Genomic DNA, 18899 nt, shown 5'->3' on the forward strand with positions numbered 1-18899 from the left:
GTGCCTTCAACATGTTTTGGCATTTATACAAGACAAACTAGACTCCTCTTTGTGGTAAAGTCAATGTCAGGCACATTCCTAGGTCTGGTGCACGAGAAGCTGCAGCTTGTAATGTACTAGGTGGACAGCTGATGTATTAGTGTGTCCAAGTGTTTACATTGGGCAAATGTTTGGACATGCATACCCTTTACTAGGGTAAGTAATTGACTTGATTGTAATGGTTAATACCTATGGGGTGATGGTTTGTGGTATGTGATTGGGTCTGTTGTGCAGGAAGAACTTCTGCTCATTTTTATCATACATCCACATACAGAACTTTCTTTTTTGTGGCAAGGAAAGATGCAAAGCTATCGCTTAGCGCCTGAGATCAAGAAGGGTGGCTGTGATTGGCTCTTTGCTTCTGAACATTATCCAGAACATCAAAGAGCTTCCAGTGAGGAGACAATATAGGTCACACCACTCTATAAATTACCTAACTGTATTTAGTTACAGTTTTATATGGTGTATGAACTACTTGTTAGTGAGCAATAAATTAAAAAACAGGATTTCCTCTTACAAAGAACATATATAATAACATACCTTCTAAATGTGGATAGGAGAAGAGGTAGGTTAGAGGGGGCAATCCAGGCTGGTCCATAGTTGGCTGCAGAGACATGATACTGATTTCACAGAGAGTGATGGATCAAGAAGATAACACGAGAAAGAGAAGACTTTCGAGGCTTACACATGGAAAGAGACAAAACAACAGAGATATAGTTCTGATGGGCTTGAATGTTTGAATAGTTGTTCATGTTTATGTAAAAATAAAGCACATCTTGACATCTAATCAAAGTTAGATGGCTGCCCCTGATTGTAAAATTTTGAGTTTAAAAAAAAATCTAGTCTTGTGAGCTCTTTGCTCCTTTTTTTTGTTTCACAGTTCAGATATTTTGGCTTGTTCGATCACAGTTATTCAAAAATATATGATATGAATGGCTCTGAAGATTATACATAGCCGTTTATATTTGATCTACATTGTCCATTAGCAAACTGCTACCATGATCCACCAATCAATTATGTTATTCAATTCTCAAAATTAGGGTGTCCATGGTCAGACTTAAGGTCTTCTTTGTCTTTTCATGCCAAAGTAGAAAACTTCTTGCCAACACGTTTCATTTCAATGGTATAAAACCAAAGAACTTCCTCAGGGCTTATAGTAAATATTCCACTATCTATTAATAAAGAGGTGCTCAGACGGAAATAAAACAAGTGTGACACGTGTAAAAATCACCTTCCTAGAAATGCAAAATCAGTCAATGCTATAGGTTCCTGTCCTTAGTCAGCTAAATCTCTTGACTTCAAAAGGATCCTTGGATCACATGTGACTCAAAGCCTCATGTATTTGGCATTCTGTACAGTGTGGGATCACAATAAGTAGTAATAGCACTGATTTTGTTACTCTGAATAAGAATGATTTGCCTGCCTACTCAGTAAGGGAAGCAACAGGCAGAAATTAACCGGTGTCAGAAACAATTTTTAGGTATTTGGGGTGAGCAGAGTAGCTGTAGTTGATTGAATTGTGTAGTTAGCGTGTGGTTTCATTCAAAAGGAAAGCTTGATCTAAACACCAATAAACTTAACTGCATTTCTAAGAAATGGGTGGAAGTCATCAATTTCCTCTTCAACTAACCAGGTCTGTTGAAATTAAATTTGCGATGTCTGCAAAGAAGAACTCATATTTTTATTTTTAGAGTTTAACTCGTCGTCCAGCCATCTATTCTCTTTTCCCTTCTACATTTGCCCCCTTTATTAACTTTGCCACAGCTTTGCTAATGAACTTTAATACCCAAACAATTTCCTGAATTTCCCCAGGGTGCTTCTACAACAAATGGAAATAAATACTGTAAATACACCAGACAATAAGGTCCCTATTGTGCAACATGGCAAAAATTTGCAAAATATTAATGCACAGGTATGAATTGGACTGGCCCTCCTGCAGAGCTTTTATCTTGCTCTGAGAATTACCCTTCACTACACTGATTCAAATTGTGGAATAACATTTGGGTTCACTTCTAGAGTAGTGGTCAAGTGGCTTCAATCACTATTCTGGACATGCCCTCAAATATTATCCTGCCGGTAAAAAGTTCAAAGTGTATGAGGATTGGTACACACATAGTTAGGGAGGAATCATACCTGATGACTAAAGAGTCATAAAGTGGTACAAGCCTAAGCAGGTAAACAGGGTGGGGCGATGGTGTGAGTAGTGTATCTAACCAGATAGACAGCAAGTACTCTTAGATTGTCCAGAGAAAGGCTAAGCAATTTGTTTAAAACCTGCCATATATAAAGTAAACAGTAGAAGAGATGGAGCTACAGAGAGTGTTTCTTCACACACCCCAGGGGTATACGTGAGATATGTATGGACAGAAACAAAGTTGTACAGGTTATGCACAAACTTTATAAACATTATTAGACACAAAACCAATCTCCTTTGACCTTACATTTTTGAGTTGTAGAGAAGTAGGTGGAAGAGCAGAAATGATAGAAACCTTTAATGTAAGATACCCTAGAGCTACAAGGTATGCAGACTATTAAAAGTAGGAGACTTATGGCTTTGTCATCAAGTCAATATTTGGCTTTACATTTTTAGGTTGAAATGTTGACAGCACTGAGTGAACAAAATGCCCACAACTGAATGATTTTGGATTTTTTTGTGCTGCCATGCACGTAGATCAGGTTATATATTGTGTAATGTCTGGAATTTCACATAAAGCTTATTATGCAAAATTGCCCAAATAACGGCATTATGCAACATTGCATAATTGTGCCGCATTTGCAGAAAGTTTACCTCGAGCACTAAAGCAAATTGCCAGAACACGAGTGGCAGTTGCTCGCGCCAGTTGTTATTTCATGCTATATTTTCATTGGGAAATGCCTCCTCCCTTCTTGCTTCAAAAATTGACACAAGGAACATGTTACGATAACATAGAGTGTTAAATGATGTGTTTGAATTTTGCATAATTATATGTGTGATTTTCCCAAAACTTCACATAAGTACATAAATGCAAATTACGCATATTTTGCACACCCTACAGACATCTTAGGAATGCCATTATCCATTAAAGATGCCCCTTGCTAAATTTCACAGGTTTTCATTGCTTTAAATCCACAGCTCGAGCTTTCAAACTGCATTACACCTGCCTCGGCTTTTCCAAACCCTCCTACTCTTCTAGTTGAAACGCCCTCCCCAAGTACAGAACTCCATACTGCCTCGTGCGCTTAGGCACAAGGAAAATCCAATATACTGCAGACTTTATGGCGACCCTCAAGATTGCCTTGGAAGTTCCAATGGAGAGTAGCCTTTGATTATTGATGGCTCTTTTGTCCAATCTCTGCCTCCCTCCTGACATCTGCCACATCAGTGGGTACTCGCACCGTCAGTCCATCCATGACCTTCTTCATACACACCTGGCATCCAAGCCGAGACCTAAAAAAAGAGATGTATTAAGACTTTACAAGCCATGGAGTATCTTTCCAGTTTATTGGCTAACCAGCAAATACATTCCAAAAATGAATCACAAAGCATTTGTCCAAGATGATAGTTCTCGAAAAGCCTTTTTAACAAATCTACTGTACACGCGAAGGTGGAGCTGTGCCACATATCACTGAGCATTGTGAATGACCACTGACACCTGGTTTGAGGTCTCACATGAGTTAAGCACACTAAAGGTAGCCTGATCTTCCTACATTTTTCCATTGAAGACTGGGCTGCTGACACTACCACAAAACTCATAGGAGCATGTTTACTAACATTTGAGACAACACAGCGCAGCAACCAAAGAGCAAGGATGTAGGCGGGAAATCATGCATAGGTTTTGTTGGGGGGGGCAGAGCTTGCCTGGCTCTAAGATGGCCGCAATTTAGAGTCCCGAGAATGGTGGCCCCAGGATTTGGGACCAGCACCAAGCCCCGAACAGACCGTAAAAAATCTTGGTGTGCGGCTCGATAAGGCACTTTTGTTTAAAAAACATACAAATCAAGTAGCAGGATCTTGTTTCCATGTCAACGGACTGCTACGGCGTGTCTTTCCATTCCTACCTGATAACTACAGGAAAACACTTGTCCAGACGTTGGTAATAAGTAGGCTGGTCTACTGTAATGGCCTGTTCATCTCGGCCAATGAGGAAAAACTACAAAGATTACAAGTGGTCCAGTACACTGCAGCGAGACTTGTTCTCAATGCTCAGCCAAGGACTGCTTCACGTCCCCTCCTGGACATACTTCACTGGTTGCCGGTTAGGCAACGTGTAAAATTCAAAATTTGCTGTACAATACATAAGTGTCTGTTTGGTACTGGACCCAAATATCTTAATGAAAAATTCAACCCCTACAGTCCTGGACGAACTTTGCGCTCCAGCAGTCAGCAATTGCTCCAGGTTCCAAGGATTAGAAAAGCTAGGCAGGGAGGCCGAGCTCTCTCAAAGGCCCCATCTTACGGAACTCACTCCCCCCCACCCTGAAACAAATCACCAATCATCAGTCTTTTAGGAAGACACTAAAAACATATTTATTTTCGGCCGTTTAAAATATTAAAACATTGATTCCCTTACAGTCTATGATCGTGGTTGAGCTCTTTAAGTAAAAGCGCAAGCGCGGAGATACCCCTCAGGGGGTCGAGTCCTGCGCTATATAAGAAAATAAATAAATAAATAAATATGGCTGGATACATGGACAGCAGGACTTACCCCATATGCACATAGAGAAAGAAGCAGCGGATTCTTACACTCTTCCACAGATCATTCTATTTAAGCCCCCAGTCCGATGACATGGCGTCCTAGACTCCTCAAATTCCACTACGCATGTATGGCCAAACTTATTAGAGTCACAAGCGGGTGTGTATTCACCACTAACGCCATTGGACTGGTGCTATTGGTTCCCAACAGGAAGGGAAAAGGATGTGCTCCGCACACTGAAATTGCTGGGCATACTCAAGTTGGACGGTATTTTCCATAATGGGGTTGTTAGCAGGTGGGACGACTTGACTATAGAGAGGGCTGCGCTCTCAACATTAGACCAGTTTCAGTATCTCAGAGTTAGGCATGCATGGCATGAGTTACTTGGTGATGATATGCAGGAGCCAGTTACAATGCATTTACTTACACATATTATACACACATATTTCCCAGCAAAGCTGATAACTGCACTTTATACCCACTCGCAAGAACCCAAGAAAGCTCAGTTCCTTAAAGCCCGGCAAGAATGGCAGAGAGATCTAGGCCTGATTATAGATGATAAGTGTTGGAAATACTGCTGCGAGATTACGAAGCACATATCTTTGAATGGTAGACACAGGTTAATACATTTTAAGTATATCAATAGGGTTTATTATACTCCCTAAAGACTGTTTCGCTACGGCCTACGTGAGACTGCCCGATTCAATCGTTGTGCGGAACTGGAAGCTGGGTTCCTGCACGTGGCATGGCAATGTCCTGATATTTTAGCCTTTTAGGGAAAGTTTTCTCCGTCTTGAGTGAAGTTATGGGACATGTCCTAGAACCAAGCCCACTACTAGATCTACTTGGCTATGATAAGGAGAGGGATACAAGCTGTAGGAAACTAGTGGCTATGGGCCTATTACTCATCAAGCGTAGAGTGGCTATGCACTGGACTAAAGAGCAAATACCACTTATAACAGATGGGGAAGCTGACATGCTTTACTGCAATACTCAGTCAGACACATACAACGAGCTGTTACCGCCGCAGTGCCGCCCCAAGGGCTTCTGGGGTCTATATCAGCCATTCCTAATTGGAAAAAAGACAGGGGAACCTGAAGGCGAGAACAACTGAGTTGGAGCACTAATGGAAAGTACCTGATATGTTGTGCAGGCTGCTTTACTTAGTTTCAATACTTAATTTGTGTCCAAGGTTACCGCCCCCCAGTGGCATTGCATGTCCCTCCTGCATTTTAATTAGTTCCAGACCAATACCTTGTTTAATATACCTCTTATGAAAGCCAGAATGAATGCACAAACTGTAGATGTTGTCGCATGTCCAGACAATAATGTTGTGTATATCTCGCCTTGTTTTTTTTTACGTTTCGTTATTCCATTGATACCTGAAAAATCATTGTTGAATTGCTCTATAAAACCCAATAAATAAAACAATAAATAAAAGACATCAAAGGTTTTGTAATGGGAGGGTAACATTCCAGTGCAAAACACTATTCCTACACCTACTTTAAGAATGTCCCATGTCTGTATGTGTGCTGTGCTGTCCAGCACACAGGCAAAGATGGAAACATTTGGAGAAAAGAAAACGCTTCTGCCAGGTTATGCCTGCCTGGAGGAGATGTATATTTCTTTTGCAAAGGCCTGTCTACCTTTTTAGTTGCTAGGACTTTGCATCAACAGCCATGTGTGTGTGTATGGGAATGCCCATGTACCAACAATAGCACAAAGTAGTACATAGTGCTAATTTGAGTTTTTTTAGGGGTACATTCCTGCAGAAAATAAGTTTTGCCCTGGAAAGTAAATTTACATTTTGTGCCAGTTTCTGACACTTTTGTGATGCAAACCATCCCCAAAGTGTTTGTAAAATATTCCCCTCAATTCCAATCTCATGTTTGTGCAAGACATTATCTCCCAAATTCAGAATAAGAGTCAAATACTGAAAAGTCTTAATTCAGCACACCTTCTATCTATCAGCACAATGCCTTCGCTGTCCAACCTCCCTTCATGCTCAGGCACCATTATCTAAGGCTGATACCCAATGTTAAGGTATGATGACTATGGGCCATGGAGGCAACATTCCTGCTAATGCAGGCTTGAGCAGTTTAACTCCAAATAAATCATATTTGGCTTACTGCTCAATTTATAAAGATCTATGAAGCCTGTGGTTTGTGTGCTTGTAGCTCAACAGGGCATGCTTAGTTTTCCAACAAAATGAGGCACTAGATAGCTTAAGCTTTGTAAAATCAAAACAATCTGTATCACAGTAAGGTAGACTCAGGTATGTGATGGCAACATTTAACAAGTCATATCCAAGGCTACCTGAAGACAGAGTGATACCATAAAAATGGCAGATGGTTTACTTCATAGGTGTATTTTAACAATGAAAACAGCATAGGGGATATAAATACCAGGTTGGGCTAGGTTAGGTAAAGTTAGGCTATGCAAGGCAAGGCATTCTGAAAGGAGTCATGCAGAATAGTCTTGACCCCACAACGCCAATCCCTGTTCACATTCTGGAGTTAGGAGTGAAGCAAGTTAGGCGCATCCTCTGGCACGTCAACTGTAAGAAATACAGTGAGGGCTCCGAAGATGCCAGCTAATGGAGTAAGGGCCATATGTATCAAGCAAAATTGCGATCGCAAATGCCAAAATTTGCAGAAATTCGGCGTTTGCAATTTTGCTTAGTTGTATGTATGACGCAAATCTGCGTGCAAAATAAGGAATCACAAAATTTGCGATTCCTTTTTTTGCACTTGCAATTAAGGAATCGCAAATTTAGCAATTCCTTAAATGCAATGTAAGAAGCCCCAAAAAAGTGCAATTTGGCCTTAAGGAATCGTAAATTACCACCAACTTCAAGTTGGTGGTAATTTGCGATTTGTTTGAAAAATGCACTTTTTTGCATTTTTCAAAGTGAAAGGTGAAGCACATACATGCCCTTAGGGCATGTATGTGTGCCACATGTGCACCCATGCCTAATTCGGGGGTGCAACAGGGTGTCCTTTTGACACCCTTGCACCCTTGAAATTGCATTCTCAATTTGCGATTCTCTAATTGTTAATCGCAAATTGAGAATGTCTTCCCATTCCTTCCTATGGGCCTCTAGGCCCATAGGAATGAATGGGGAGGTATTCCTTAATTGCGAATCACAATTTGAGATTCGCAATTAAGGAATATGTAGGATTCGCAAAATTTATTGCAAATCCAACTTACATAGCATTTTGCGATTCTCAATAGCGATTCGCTAAAAATCGCTATTTGAGAATCTCAAATGAGGATTTGGATACATATGGCCCTAAGAATCAAGCAATGACTTTAAGGCTTGGACTTTAAATAGTCCTTACATGGAAAAGGCAGCAGCCAAAGTCCATTGGTTAATAGATGAGCCCCAGATCATCTTCCTGTTTCGTCATTGGCATCGCCTCAGTTTTATTGGAGATCAGTTTGAGACAATTACATCTCACTCAACTACAGATCTCTATCAAGCTCTGTAGAAAAAGAGAGGGTAAAACATTCAGCCTACATTACTGATGGACAGCAGTCAACTTTAGAAACATCTTGAATATAGATAGTCAGGAATCTTCCACCCTTGTCCTTCACTGAAGGCTCTTTATCTGTGCCTCAGCTGTACTTATCTTCCTTCTCAAAATATCCTTCTCTGTCAGCATCATATTGTCTCTTTGGCACCCCAAATCTGCAGATGCTATGACTAACCTACACATGTTTGAGCAATCCTGAGGGTTTGGTAAAACCAGCAGACTTCTAGATGCTTACAGTGCTTCCTAGCCATCCAGCAATCATCTTAGAGGCAGGGCGTTCTACACTTCTAATAGTGGGGTCGAAGAAACATTAGAGGCAGGAAGTAGAAGAAAGCAAATGCAGAGAAGTTGTGTCAAGAAATTAGGATATCTGATCTATTCATAGTGTCATTGTTAATAGACAGTTGTGTAGTGTAGGGCTGCAACTTGTGTGGCCTCGTTGCACTAAGCCATGTCCATTTCTGTTGCAGGCAGAGGGAGAATGCATGGTTGGGAATGTGTTTGTGGATGCACAAAGGCATCTGAGGGAAGGGTTTGGTGTCATGCCTGGGCTTCAGGGAGGTGTTCTTGAAGGACTTTGTTTTGGAGAAGTGAATATCTCAGGTAGGAAAGATGAAAGTCAAGTATACTGTCAAGTGCAGAGTATTGTATCGAAAATTAGCACTATAGTAATAGATACATATTGTTACGTGAAGATACATACTCCACTTCTGCAACTACAAAGTGCTCTAAATGCTTGTTATTACTAGTACTAAATTTAATGTACCCAATTTACCAACATTGGAAAAGCCCGAGTTGGTTTTGCTGGGATTCATGCACGTGAACCATTATTAAGAATGTTACTATAGTTGAGATTTCTTTCTTACAGTTATTTAAAAAATTATTTATAAATTAATTAAATATATTTTAATTATTTAATTATTTAATGCACAGTAAATTTGTTTTACCACATTATTTTATTAGTTCAATGTTAAGAGTAAAAACTTACATTTAATTTACATGAATATTTTACATATACATATTTTAATAATTATCTTTAAAGTTGAAGAAACTTTTAAAACTTTTCACTACTCTTTCCCAGAGGGAGATCTCCAGCACAATGGGGGAGGTCTCTGCCTATGTCCGAAAAGTTACGAGAAATAACTACACCCAAAAAATCCCACCGTAGGAGGCTCCACCAGGGGTGCGGAGGCACGCAAGTGTAGTCGTAGGAGTGAGTTTAAACTGAGAGACAAACGCTGAAGAGAGAAAGAGCTGCAGGATGGTCAACAGATGCTGTAGCCAAACAGGTCTGTATTGCGAGTGAAGGATGTATTGAGAGTGAAGAATGTATTGCGAGGGGAGGATCTATTGCAAGTGAACAATGTATTGCGATTGAATGATGTATTGAGAGTGAAGAATGTATTGCGAGTAAAAGATGTATTGCGAGTGAAGGATGTATTGAGAGTGAAGGATGTATTGCGAGTGAGGGACTTATTGCGAGTGGAGGATGTATTGAGAGTGAAGAATGTATTGCGAGTAAAAGATGTATTGCGAGTGAAGGATGTATTGCGAGTGAACGATGTATTGCGAGTGGAGGATGCATTGCGAGTGAACAATGCATTGCGAGTGAAGGATGTGTTGCGAGTGAAGGATGTATTGCGAGTGAAGGATGAATTGCGAGTGAAGGGTGTCCAAGACAGCAGGTCCAGTAACACTCCGAAGGAGTCAAGTGGCTGAAGTGCAATAGACAGAATTTCAAAAGACACATCTGCTTGGAGCAATCATCAAAAAGGTGGGGGTTCTGAGGAGACAATGTGCATAAATATTCCTTCTCCTGCTGCCCTTCTTCAGGGTGGAAGAACTAATAATTCGACACAGGAGGGAAGAATGAGAAGACACTGAGATTCATTCATCATTCAGAAATTGAACATTAAATAAGGATTAGCAAGGGGTGATGCACATCTGAACATGCACGTAGTAAATTCCTGAGCGATGGTGCAAATCTGAGCACGCACTAGACTGAAGATGTAAATCTGAGCATGTACAAGGATTACTGACTCCAGTTCTAGATTACACAATCTGGAACCGAATTTGGAATTAATGAACGATGAAGCTAATCAGAACATGCACTCTGGAAAACAAGTTACGGGAAAATATGAAAATGTAGTAAGAATTACTGAGTGATGGTGCAAATCTGACCATTTACTTATTATAGAGTGATGGGAAAGTCTTCTACTAATACAAATATTTAACACTCTATGTTGAATTTCCATCACTACAATATCAACAAGTATCACTGTATTTATGTTACCTACTGTTCCAGCAATGTCTTCCCCTTCCCGTGTCTAGAGACAAATCAAAAGCCAGACCTCTAGACCTACTGGCTTTGCCAGTGCTTGCTTCTCTTCTGGTTATTCCCCAAACCACATCCCATCATGAAAGTAAACTCTCCCACAAAGGTTTAGAGAAGTTTATCCACAAACAATTAGGCATGTGCCACCTACGTCCCAGTGAGTCCGTATGCAAGGTCCAGCATGTCCATCTCCTCGTCTGTGACGGGGTCCAACTGGTCATAGATCTTCTGTTCGAATATGAGATGGCAGGTTGAACAGGCCAGAGTCCCTTCACAGGCACCTGGGGAGAGAGGCAGCAAGAGTTGAGAAATTCTTAATCAGAAAGGAACTTGACAGCAGAAAAAACAGTGAGGACAGTGACACACATACAGACTGGAAAAGTGTTTAGGTGGAACACTCCATTCCCATTCTTGCCACATGACCAGTACTGTAGAGGATATGTTTGGGAAGCAAAACACCTCAGAGGCACCCAGTCAGTTGGTAAAAGGTCCACTTTTACTGTGAACAGTGGAGAGAGGCATTAAAAGATCAAATCATCTTTTGCCAAAATAAACTGTGAACCTGAAAGTTGAACTAATGGATGGGGAAAGTATACCTTCCGTGCACCATAAACAAACCTATCCATCCCATGTACAAGGTGACCTACTGCGTTCCATTCCTCTTTATCCATCTTTTCCTGTTTTCATCTGCCGACCACTGTATACAACAGGCCTTTCATTACTCCTATGTCTTCCAGCCTTCACACCCCCAGAACCTCAGGGAGCTTGCTTGCACTTGGACCAGAGCTGACATGCATCCCCACTTAGACCTATTTTGCTTCTAAACCCTCATGTAACTAAACATCAACTTGATATTTTATTTGTCTATCTTTTTTACATCACACAGAACCTTCAAAAGTGTCAATTGCCCTCCAAAACATCTGCAGGCTTAGAGTTATCTAATATACCTCCTTAGCTGGATAAAACAGATATCCTGCCAACTCAATGAAGGAAAATTATATCTTTGTGCCTCACCATTGGCAGTTTCCATACAAAATCTTGTCTGCCCCATAGTAAACTCATTCATTGTCCCATTGATGGAGGTTGGTGTTTTAGCTCCACTTCACTCTTTCGGGAGGCAGTAACTGGGTCCATTTAATTTTTGCTTCCTGCAACAAACTCACTCACTCCTCCAAGTTATGTTTACGTTTTATTTATCCTAGAACCTCATGTACAAAGGTGTTTTGCAGCCTCTAAACCTGTGATCTGCATAAAAGCAGGGTTTCTGACTGCAAAACACCTTTTTACAGTGCATGAGGTTGTCATACATGGGTTGCCTAGCGCAGTATCCCAGGGCAGGTGGGAGGGGAGTAATATTGCTCAAGGTGATTCTGAGGTCCACAGATTTCCCATACACTGTAATCTTTTGGACTTGTGAAGAGCTTTTGAGACCCAATTAGGAGGGATATAGAACAGACGCCATTACCCCATTTGGGAATCACAATTTAATATATTAATGCTTCGCAGCCACAATTGCAGTCGCAACCCAGTGACCAGATATCAACATCTCAGCAGGGGTGGTATATGATTTGCAAAGGGGAATTTATATCTGTGGGACAGCTCCCCTTTGGGAATCATGCCAAGCAACTTCGGGGAAGTAAATAAACTATTGCCTGGTCCCCCCAAAAGTGTCTCCAAAAGGGAATAGATGGAATACCTGAAAGTGTCGAAGGATCTGACATGCACTCTTTCTTGAAATCTTCAATCCCTAAGATTGTTGGCCTGACAGACATTTCTACTCTCAATATTCAAAAAGCCCATCACATAGGCCCTAAGATCACTTCTTCAAAGTGTACATTTACAGCTAGAGGTATCATAGTTCTGTTTCTGCAGTTTACTTATCTAATCAAAGTCCTTTTTTCAGCCAAGCTGTGAGAAGTTGGCCTGATATGTGATGTCCACTATTCTAATGGGCACCCTGTATCAGTCCAAACAACCCTTATGGTGATGGTTGTAAAGTCAACCTTATAGACCAGCTATCCTAGTGGTAGCATGGACAAAGCAGTCTTAGGCTAAAACTTCAGAGAGCACGTGAAGCCAGCTGTTTTACCATATGTAACCCCTTAAATACCAAATGAAAGGACACCACACAGGTTATATATAAAATATATATGTATTTATTACTAACACAACCCCTCTGAACCCTTTATGAGGTCAGAGGCCAAAGCACATAACAAGTCACTTAATTATCATACTATAAGTTGCACAAAATACAGTCAAGCCCTAGGGGCATTGCAAACCATATACTAAAATAGTGGTGTAAGAACCACGTCACGAACAGGGAGTAGGCCTAGGGCCTAGGGTATCGCTCGGGCTACACTGCACTACCAAAGGTTAGGAAGCAGGAGGCCCACGGGAAGCGTGTGCAGTGTCTAAACACACACGCGAGTTACCATAGGGATACAATGGGAACGTAAAAGTTAGAAACTAGTTGATTTAGGACACTTCCGGCTGGACTAGGAGAAAGCCACTTAAAACTAGGACACTTGGATAGTTAATACCCACAGGAGCACTGGAGTACTCGCATTACCTCACCCAGGGAAGCCGGGTGCATAGGTGTCTTTTGGTGTCGGGTTTCGTCGCTGAATCCTATGGAGACCTGTAAAAAGATGCTGCAGGCGACCAGGAGAAAAGTGTCTGGTTGGATCCAAGGGTGGATCGAGGATGAAGAGTACCTGAAAGCAGAGGGGATAGAGTCTGGGTCACTAGCCAGTAACCAGGAAGGAACCAGGGAGGAACCAGGCGATGTCGTGAAGCAATCAGGTGATGTTGTGAAGCTTGTCTCTGCAGCCACAAGGTCCAGGAGGTGTCAACAACAACCAGGTGCTGGAATCGAGTTGTCCCACAATGGATCTAGATGTCTGCGGTGTCGGGACCCGGATTGGACCCAACAAGCCTTGGCAAATACAACCCACGCAGGAATCGAATATTGGCTTCGAGTCAGACCAGCAAGGTCTGGGGTGCTTCTCCTTTTCAGGGAAGTAGGAGCCAGCCTGGCGCAAACAGGCAAGCAGTGTAGATTTAATGGATCACCTTCAGAGGGGCCACTAGCCAACTGGCAAGTGACCGGAAAGGCGCGTCGAGCTCAAAAGCAACAGCAGGCCCCACACAGCACTCGTGGAGTGTGGAGGGCTGTGCGTCAATGCAAATGTGGCTCGGGGATGGGGCTTCTCAATCCCCAATGCACAACTTCGAGTCAGACCAGCAAGGTCTGGGGTGCTTCTCCTTTTCAGGGAAGTAGGAGCCAGCCTGGCGCAAACAGGCAAGCAGTGTAGATTTAATGGATCACCTTCAGAGGGGCCACCTGAAGCCACCTTTAAAACCCTCCAACAGGTGCAAAATGCAGCTGCCAGAGTTCTGATGGAGATCCCTAGAAGGCAGTCTGCTGCCCCGGCCCTGAAAGCACTTCACTGGCTCCCTGTTAAGGAGCGAGTGAAATTCAAGGCGTTGTGTACGGCCCATAAAATTCTACATGGCAAAGGCCCCCCCATCCTTTTTAACATGGCCCGTCCTTATAAACCTCCACGCCTTTTGCGCTCGGACCAGCAACATCTTTTGCAATCTGCGAGAGTCAGGAGAGCTCGGACTGGGGGCAGGCGGTTCTCGGTACAGGTGGCATCTCTGTGGAACTCTCTGCCCCTTAAGATTCGCTCAGAGCACAAGATCCTAATATTTAGGAAACTTCTTAAAACCTACTTGTTTCCACAGTAGCGAGTCATCGAGTTCCTCCTTCTTTGGTCTGTTGCGCCGGGATGCCCCCGGGTAAGCTGAGCGCATTACAAATTTCATATAATAATAATAATAATAACTTCGAGGGTGCCTCAAAAGCTGCACAGTTAGCAATAAGCAGGTTTTCCAGGGTGTCCGGTCCCACATCTCTCGTCGCCGCCACGGGTCTCAGCTTTGCTGTGGATGTGGCTCGGGGTCAGAGAAGTCTGGAAGTCCAGTTCCTGTCTAGCTCTGTGCTCGGGCTACGGCGGGAGCATCGACAAAGGAAACCGGCAAATCACTGGTGGTGCCTGTTTGCACAGGGTGGTCACTCCTTGACCACAAGGGAGATTCTTCAGTCTTCTAGTTGCAGTAGAATGCCAAAGGTCCAGACTTTCGTTTCAAGTTTCAGTTCAGGATCATCTAAAGTCTCTAGACTCAGCTCCTAGCTTTATACTGATTAAAGGGGCTGGATTACCTGCTAGGTCCCTCCTATGGATGGGACCAGGGAAGGGGGTGGTTACACCCCTTTCCCTTTATCCAGTTTTGTGCCACAGCTGGGGCTGGAGTGCCCCAGCAACTGGTTTGAACCGGGCTATGCATGGAGCACCTTGTGTGCCCCTGGCAATGTCTCATTTCATTCAGCCCTCCCTGCCCCAATACACTGTGGCCTGTCTGGGGTGGCGCTAGGACCTCCCAAGACAGGAAACATTTTGTCTAGGCCTCCCTCGCTGGAAGGAATCCCAGCAGCAGGAGGTCAGACTTGTGTCTGTGGCAGCAGCATCCATTTTGTGATGCTGAGGCTCTGGTTAACTTTAACCGGGATTAACAGGAACAACATGTCTTCTCCCTCTAGAAGAGTGGAATTCTACCCCTGTCGCCAAAGCTGGCGAAGGAGTAGTATTCCAAAGTGTTTGACACCTCACACGACATGTTTCGATAAAGCTAAACCAAAGTTAGCATTAACTGCGAGGATTATAATGCACTTAAGAGTATATGGTATGGCTATATCATAGAACAGCTATAAGGACATGGTTCCGAAAGCTGTAGACAGGCTCAGCTCATGCTAGAGCCTCATCTCACATAAAACCAAGCACTCTGCCTTCAGGATTGTTAAGGCCTGCCATAGGAGTCACTTAGTGGTGCATATGTGTCTATATATAAGTTTAGATATATGTATAGTATATCTAAAGCAAAGGGTGACTACACCACCTTACCCCAGCTGAGTGATCAGCCAGTGGTGTCAGTTTGGATGGCCAGCCAGGGGTGGCATAATACATGCTGCAGCCCCTGGCAGGCCTTGGATGCACCTATTCCCTGGGTACCTAAGGTACACTATACAGGGGCTCACAAAGGTGACCCAATTCCCAATTGGATATGTACCTAAAGTACATGGTATGAATTTAGAGAGAGAACAGCTGGGCTGTGGGTCTGATCAGCAGGCCCACAGCCACACTAAAGTCGAAAAACCAGTAAAGCAAAGCAAAAAGTGGGGGTGACCATAGGAAGCAGACCCTACTCTCCTACACAAGAAACAGAAGCAAATGTTCTGGTCTGGCCATAAGTTCTCCTTTTCCCAAGATGTATCAATAGCAAAGGCAAATAGAAGGAAGACATTTTTAGACCTAAGTCCAGAGCTGAGATCCATGAAAGCTAGATTGGGGTGATCCATCCATGTGATGATGCAAAATGTTTAAAATGTTAATACACAACACATTTACCGATTAAAGGTAAAGCTGAAAGAACACTTTGCTTATGTTAGAGACAGTGACACATGAAACGGAGTCAAGAGAAGTAAAAGCACTGTAAACACATACAAAGTAATACTAAAGCATATAAACGAGTTGCACTAATGAGAAATACATATGAAAATGTATTTCTTAATGTTTACTGATGAATTAATGTTGTATTAATAGAGTGGCCTAGTGGCTATGTAGAAAAGTTGGCGCAAAAATGTGTATAAACTTGAAACTTTGCATAATAATACTAGAGATGCTATAGTTAATAAAAAGTGACAAACACATTTTGTAGAATTAATTAAAAAAATGATATACTTATGTGAATATTGAGAAACAATTGGGAAAGTAGGGCATTTCTAAGCATGACTATTTTTATGTTGTGAAAGTTCTACTTTATTTCTTACTTCAAATGATGTATTTGCATTATATTTGATATTAATTTAGATTTTATTTCATATAAATGTGGTATGCCAACATCTACATGGACCCACTCGCCCATGTTGCCCGACTGCACGACCTCAACATCATCTCTTACGCCGATGACACCCAGCTGATCCTCTCCCTCACCAAAGACCCCCTCACCGCCAAAACCAACCTCCACGAAGGAATGCAGCCGCCACCGAATAGATGAGAAACAGCGACTGAAGCAGAACTCAGACAAGACAGAGGTCCTCATCCTCAGATCCACGGCCTCCGCCTGGGACGACTCCTGGTGGCCGACCGCACTAGGAACAGCTCCAATGCCCACCGACAATGCAAGCAACCTAGGGGTCATCCTCGACGCAACCCTCTCCATGACGAAGCAGGTCAACAACGTCTCTTCCTCCTGCTTCAACACCCTCCGCATGCTCCGCAGGATCTACAAGTGGATCCCCACCGAAACGAGAAGGACGGTCACCAAGGCCCTTGTCAGCAGCAGACTGGACCTCGGAAACACCTTCTATGCAGGATCCTCGGCCAAACTCCTGAAACGACTCCAACGCATCCAGAACGCCTCCGCAAGCCTGATCCTCGACATCCCTCGCCAAAGCCACATCAAACTCCACCTGAGAGACCTGCATTGGCTCCCCGTCAACAAGAGGATAACCTTCAAGCTCCTCACCCACGCACACAAAGCATTCCACAACACTGGACCAGCGTACATCAACAGCCGACTCAGCTTCTACACCCCCACCCGCCAGCTCCGCTCCGCCGATTACGCCCTCGCCACTGTCCCCCACATCCAAAGAGTGACCGCCGACGGCAGATCATTCTCCCACCTCGCCGCCAAGACATGGAACACCCTCCCCATCCGCCTACGGCAGACCCAAGACCTATTGACCTTTAGAAGACTCCTCAAAACTTGGCTTTTCGAACAGTAGCAGCATCACCCCACCCCTTAGCGCCTTGAGACCCTCACGGGTAAGCAGTGCACTTTACAAATGCTTTGATTGATTGATTGAAAGGGTTCTTTCCAAATGTGCTTTCTCTAATGCTTTAAATACGTGTGAACATTGGAAATGCGCACATCCCAGCTCAGGCAAGCTGCAGTAAGAACTAGGAGACTTTCTCTGTCCCTTTTTGAATATCACATATCGCACCGCCCTACAGCTTCACTTACACTGCTCCTTGAGAAAGGGTTTTGGACCCGAAATGCATCGGAGCGATGATGATTTTGTGATAAACATCATTAGTTGGATGAAAATAATCCATTGATGAACTTTTGAAACACGAAATAACTTTAATCGAATAAATTTATAAAACCATATGGAGTCAACCCATTCTTTGAACCAGAGGGAGTGCCCAAATACTGGGATGTGCGCATTTCCAATGTTCACACGTATTTAAAGTCTTAAATCTGGCGTAAACGGACGGTTACGCTACCAGTTGGAGCACCTTTAAACTTACATGAATGTATTTGTGAAGATTTAATTTCACCTTACCTATCAACAACGCAGTGCATTGCCTATCCCACTTTTGTGCTTTCTCTAATGTCTCTTGACCTAATACAATGGGCCTTTAATAGCAAGTGAATGTTGCATTATTTGTTCAGTACATGTGTAACTTTTCAACATTTCTAAATGTTTCTTCAATGTTCACCGAGAATTATTCCTCGGAGAACTGGATTTCAGCTGTTGTTCTAGAAGACAAATTTGCATTTCCTATTCACCGATTTAGGCCTAAGTGGACTTTCAAATCTCCTGTTTCTCATGACTATTATGGGAAAGCATATTACTGTTGCCAGTATCCTAGGTGAGGTTATGTGAATCCGAACATTTGACAATGTTTCTATGGTGGTGTGATGCTACATCACCAGGACTTTGTTGGAGACTTTATAAAAGAAGAAACCCCAGAGGAGAGGCAGTGCTACACTTTTTCTTTTCCCCTTGCTTGAGGATGCTATGCTGATCAATTCTTTAAGAACCATCCTTTTACTTATGGACTGCCTTGCTGAATGCTACAGTCAGTATCAGATGGACTCAATTTCTTCCCGAACCAATTCATTTCTTATTACTTTGCCCTATGCCGATGGACTCTCCCTTAATGGACTATAAACCATGTTTTCTTTAGGATTTTGAGCTGTTAGGCGATCAAACTATCCTTCTGCCTTTAATGGTAGTGGGACTCTAGGTTAGAACATTTAAGGCCTCATTACGATGTCGGTCGGTAATCCCAACACCGCAACTAGGATGCAACCGCACATGGTGCGGTCGCAAACTTCCATTTTGCAATAGGAGCTTGTGCTGCAGTCCGAAACTGCCCGCAGCACAAGCTCCCATTTTAAAATGGAAGTTTTTGCACATCCCTGCACCATGTGGCAGCACCTCACGGGGCTTGCTACAGGGTGCAG

General features: G+C 42.9%; 1 protein-coding gene across 1 annotated transcript in view; it reads right to left on the reverse strand.

Annotated features, from left to right (window-relative positions):
- Window positions 1–874: 874 nt before the first annotated feature.
- The window catches only part of LOC147718447 (adrenodoxin-like), a 92711-nt gene continuing 74686 nt past the window's right edge, over window positions 875–18899 (reverse strand). Inside the window, exons 3-4 of the mRNA XM_086918367.1 lie at window positions 10735–10864; window positions 875–3466 (exon numbers count right to left, since the gene is read on the reverse strand). Coding sequence (XP_086774493.1) covers window positions 3346–3466; window positions 10735–10864 — 251 coding nt within the window. The 3' untranslated portion in view covers window positions 875–3345. The remainder of the gene's footprint in view (window positions 3467–10734; window positions 10865–18899) is intronic.

The sequence above is a fragment of the Lissotriton vulgaris genome, chromosome 4_1, assembly GCF_964263255.1.
Source record: "Lissotriton vulgaris chromosome 4_1, aLisVul1.2, whole genome shotgun sequence".
In the NCBI taxonomy this organism is placed as follows: Eukaryota; Metazoa; Chordata; class Amphibia; order Caudata; family Salamandridae; genus Lissotriton; species Lissotriton vulgaris.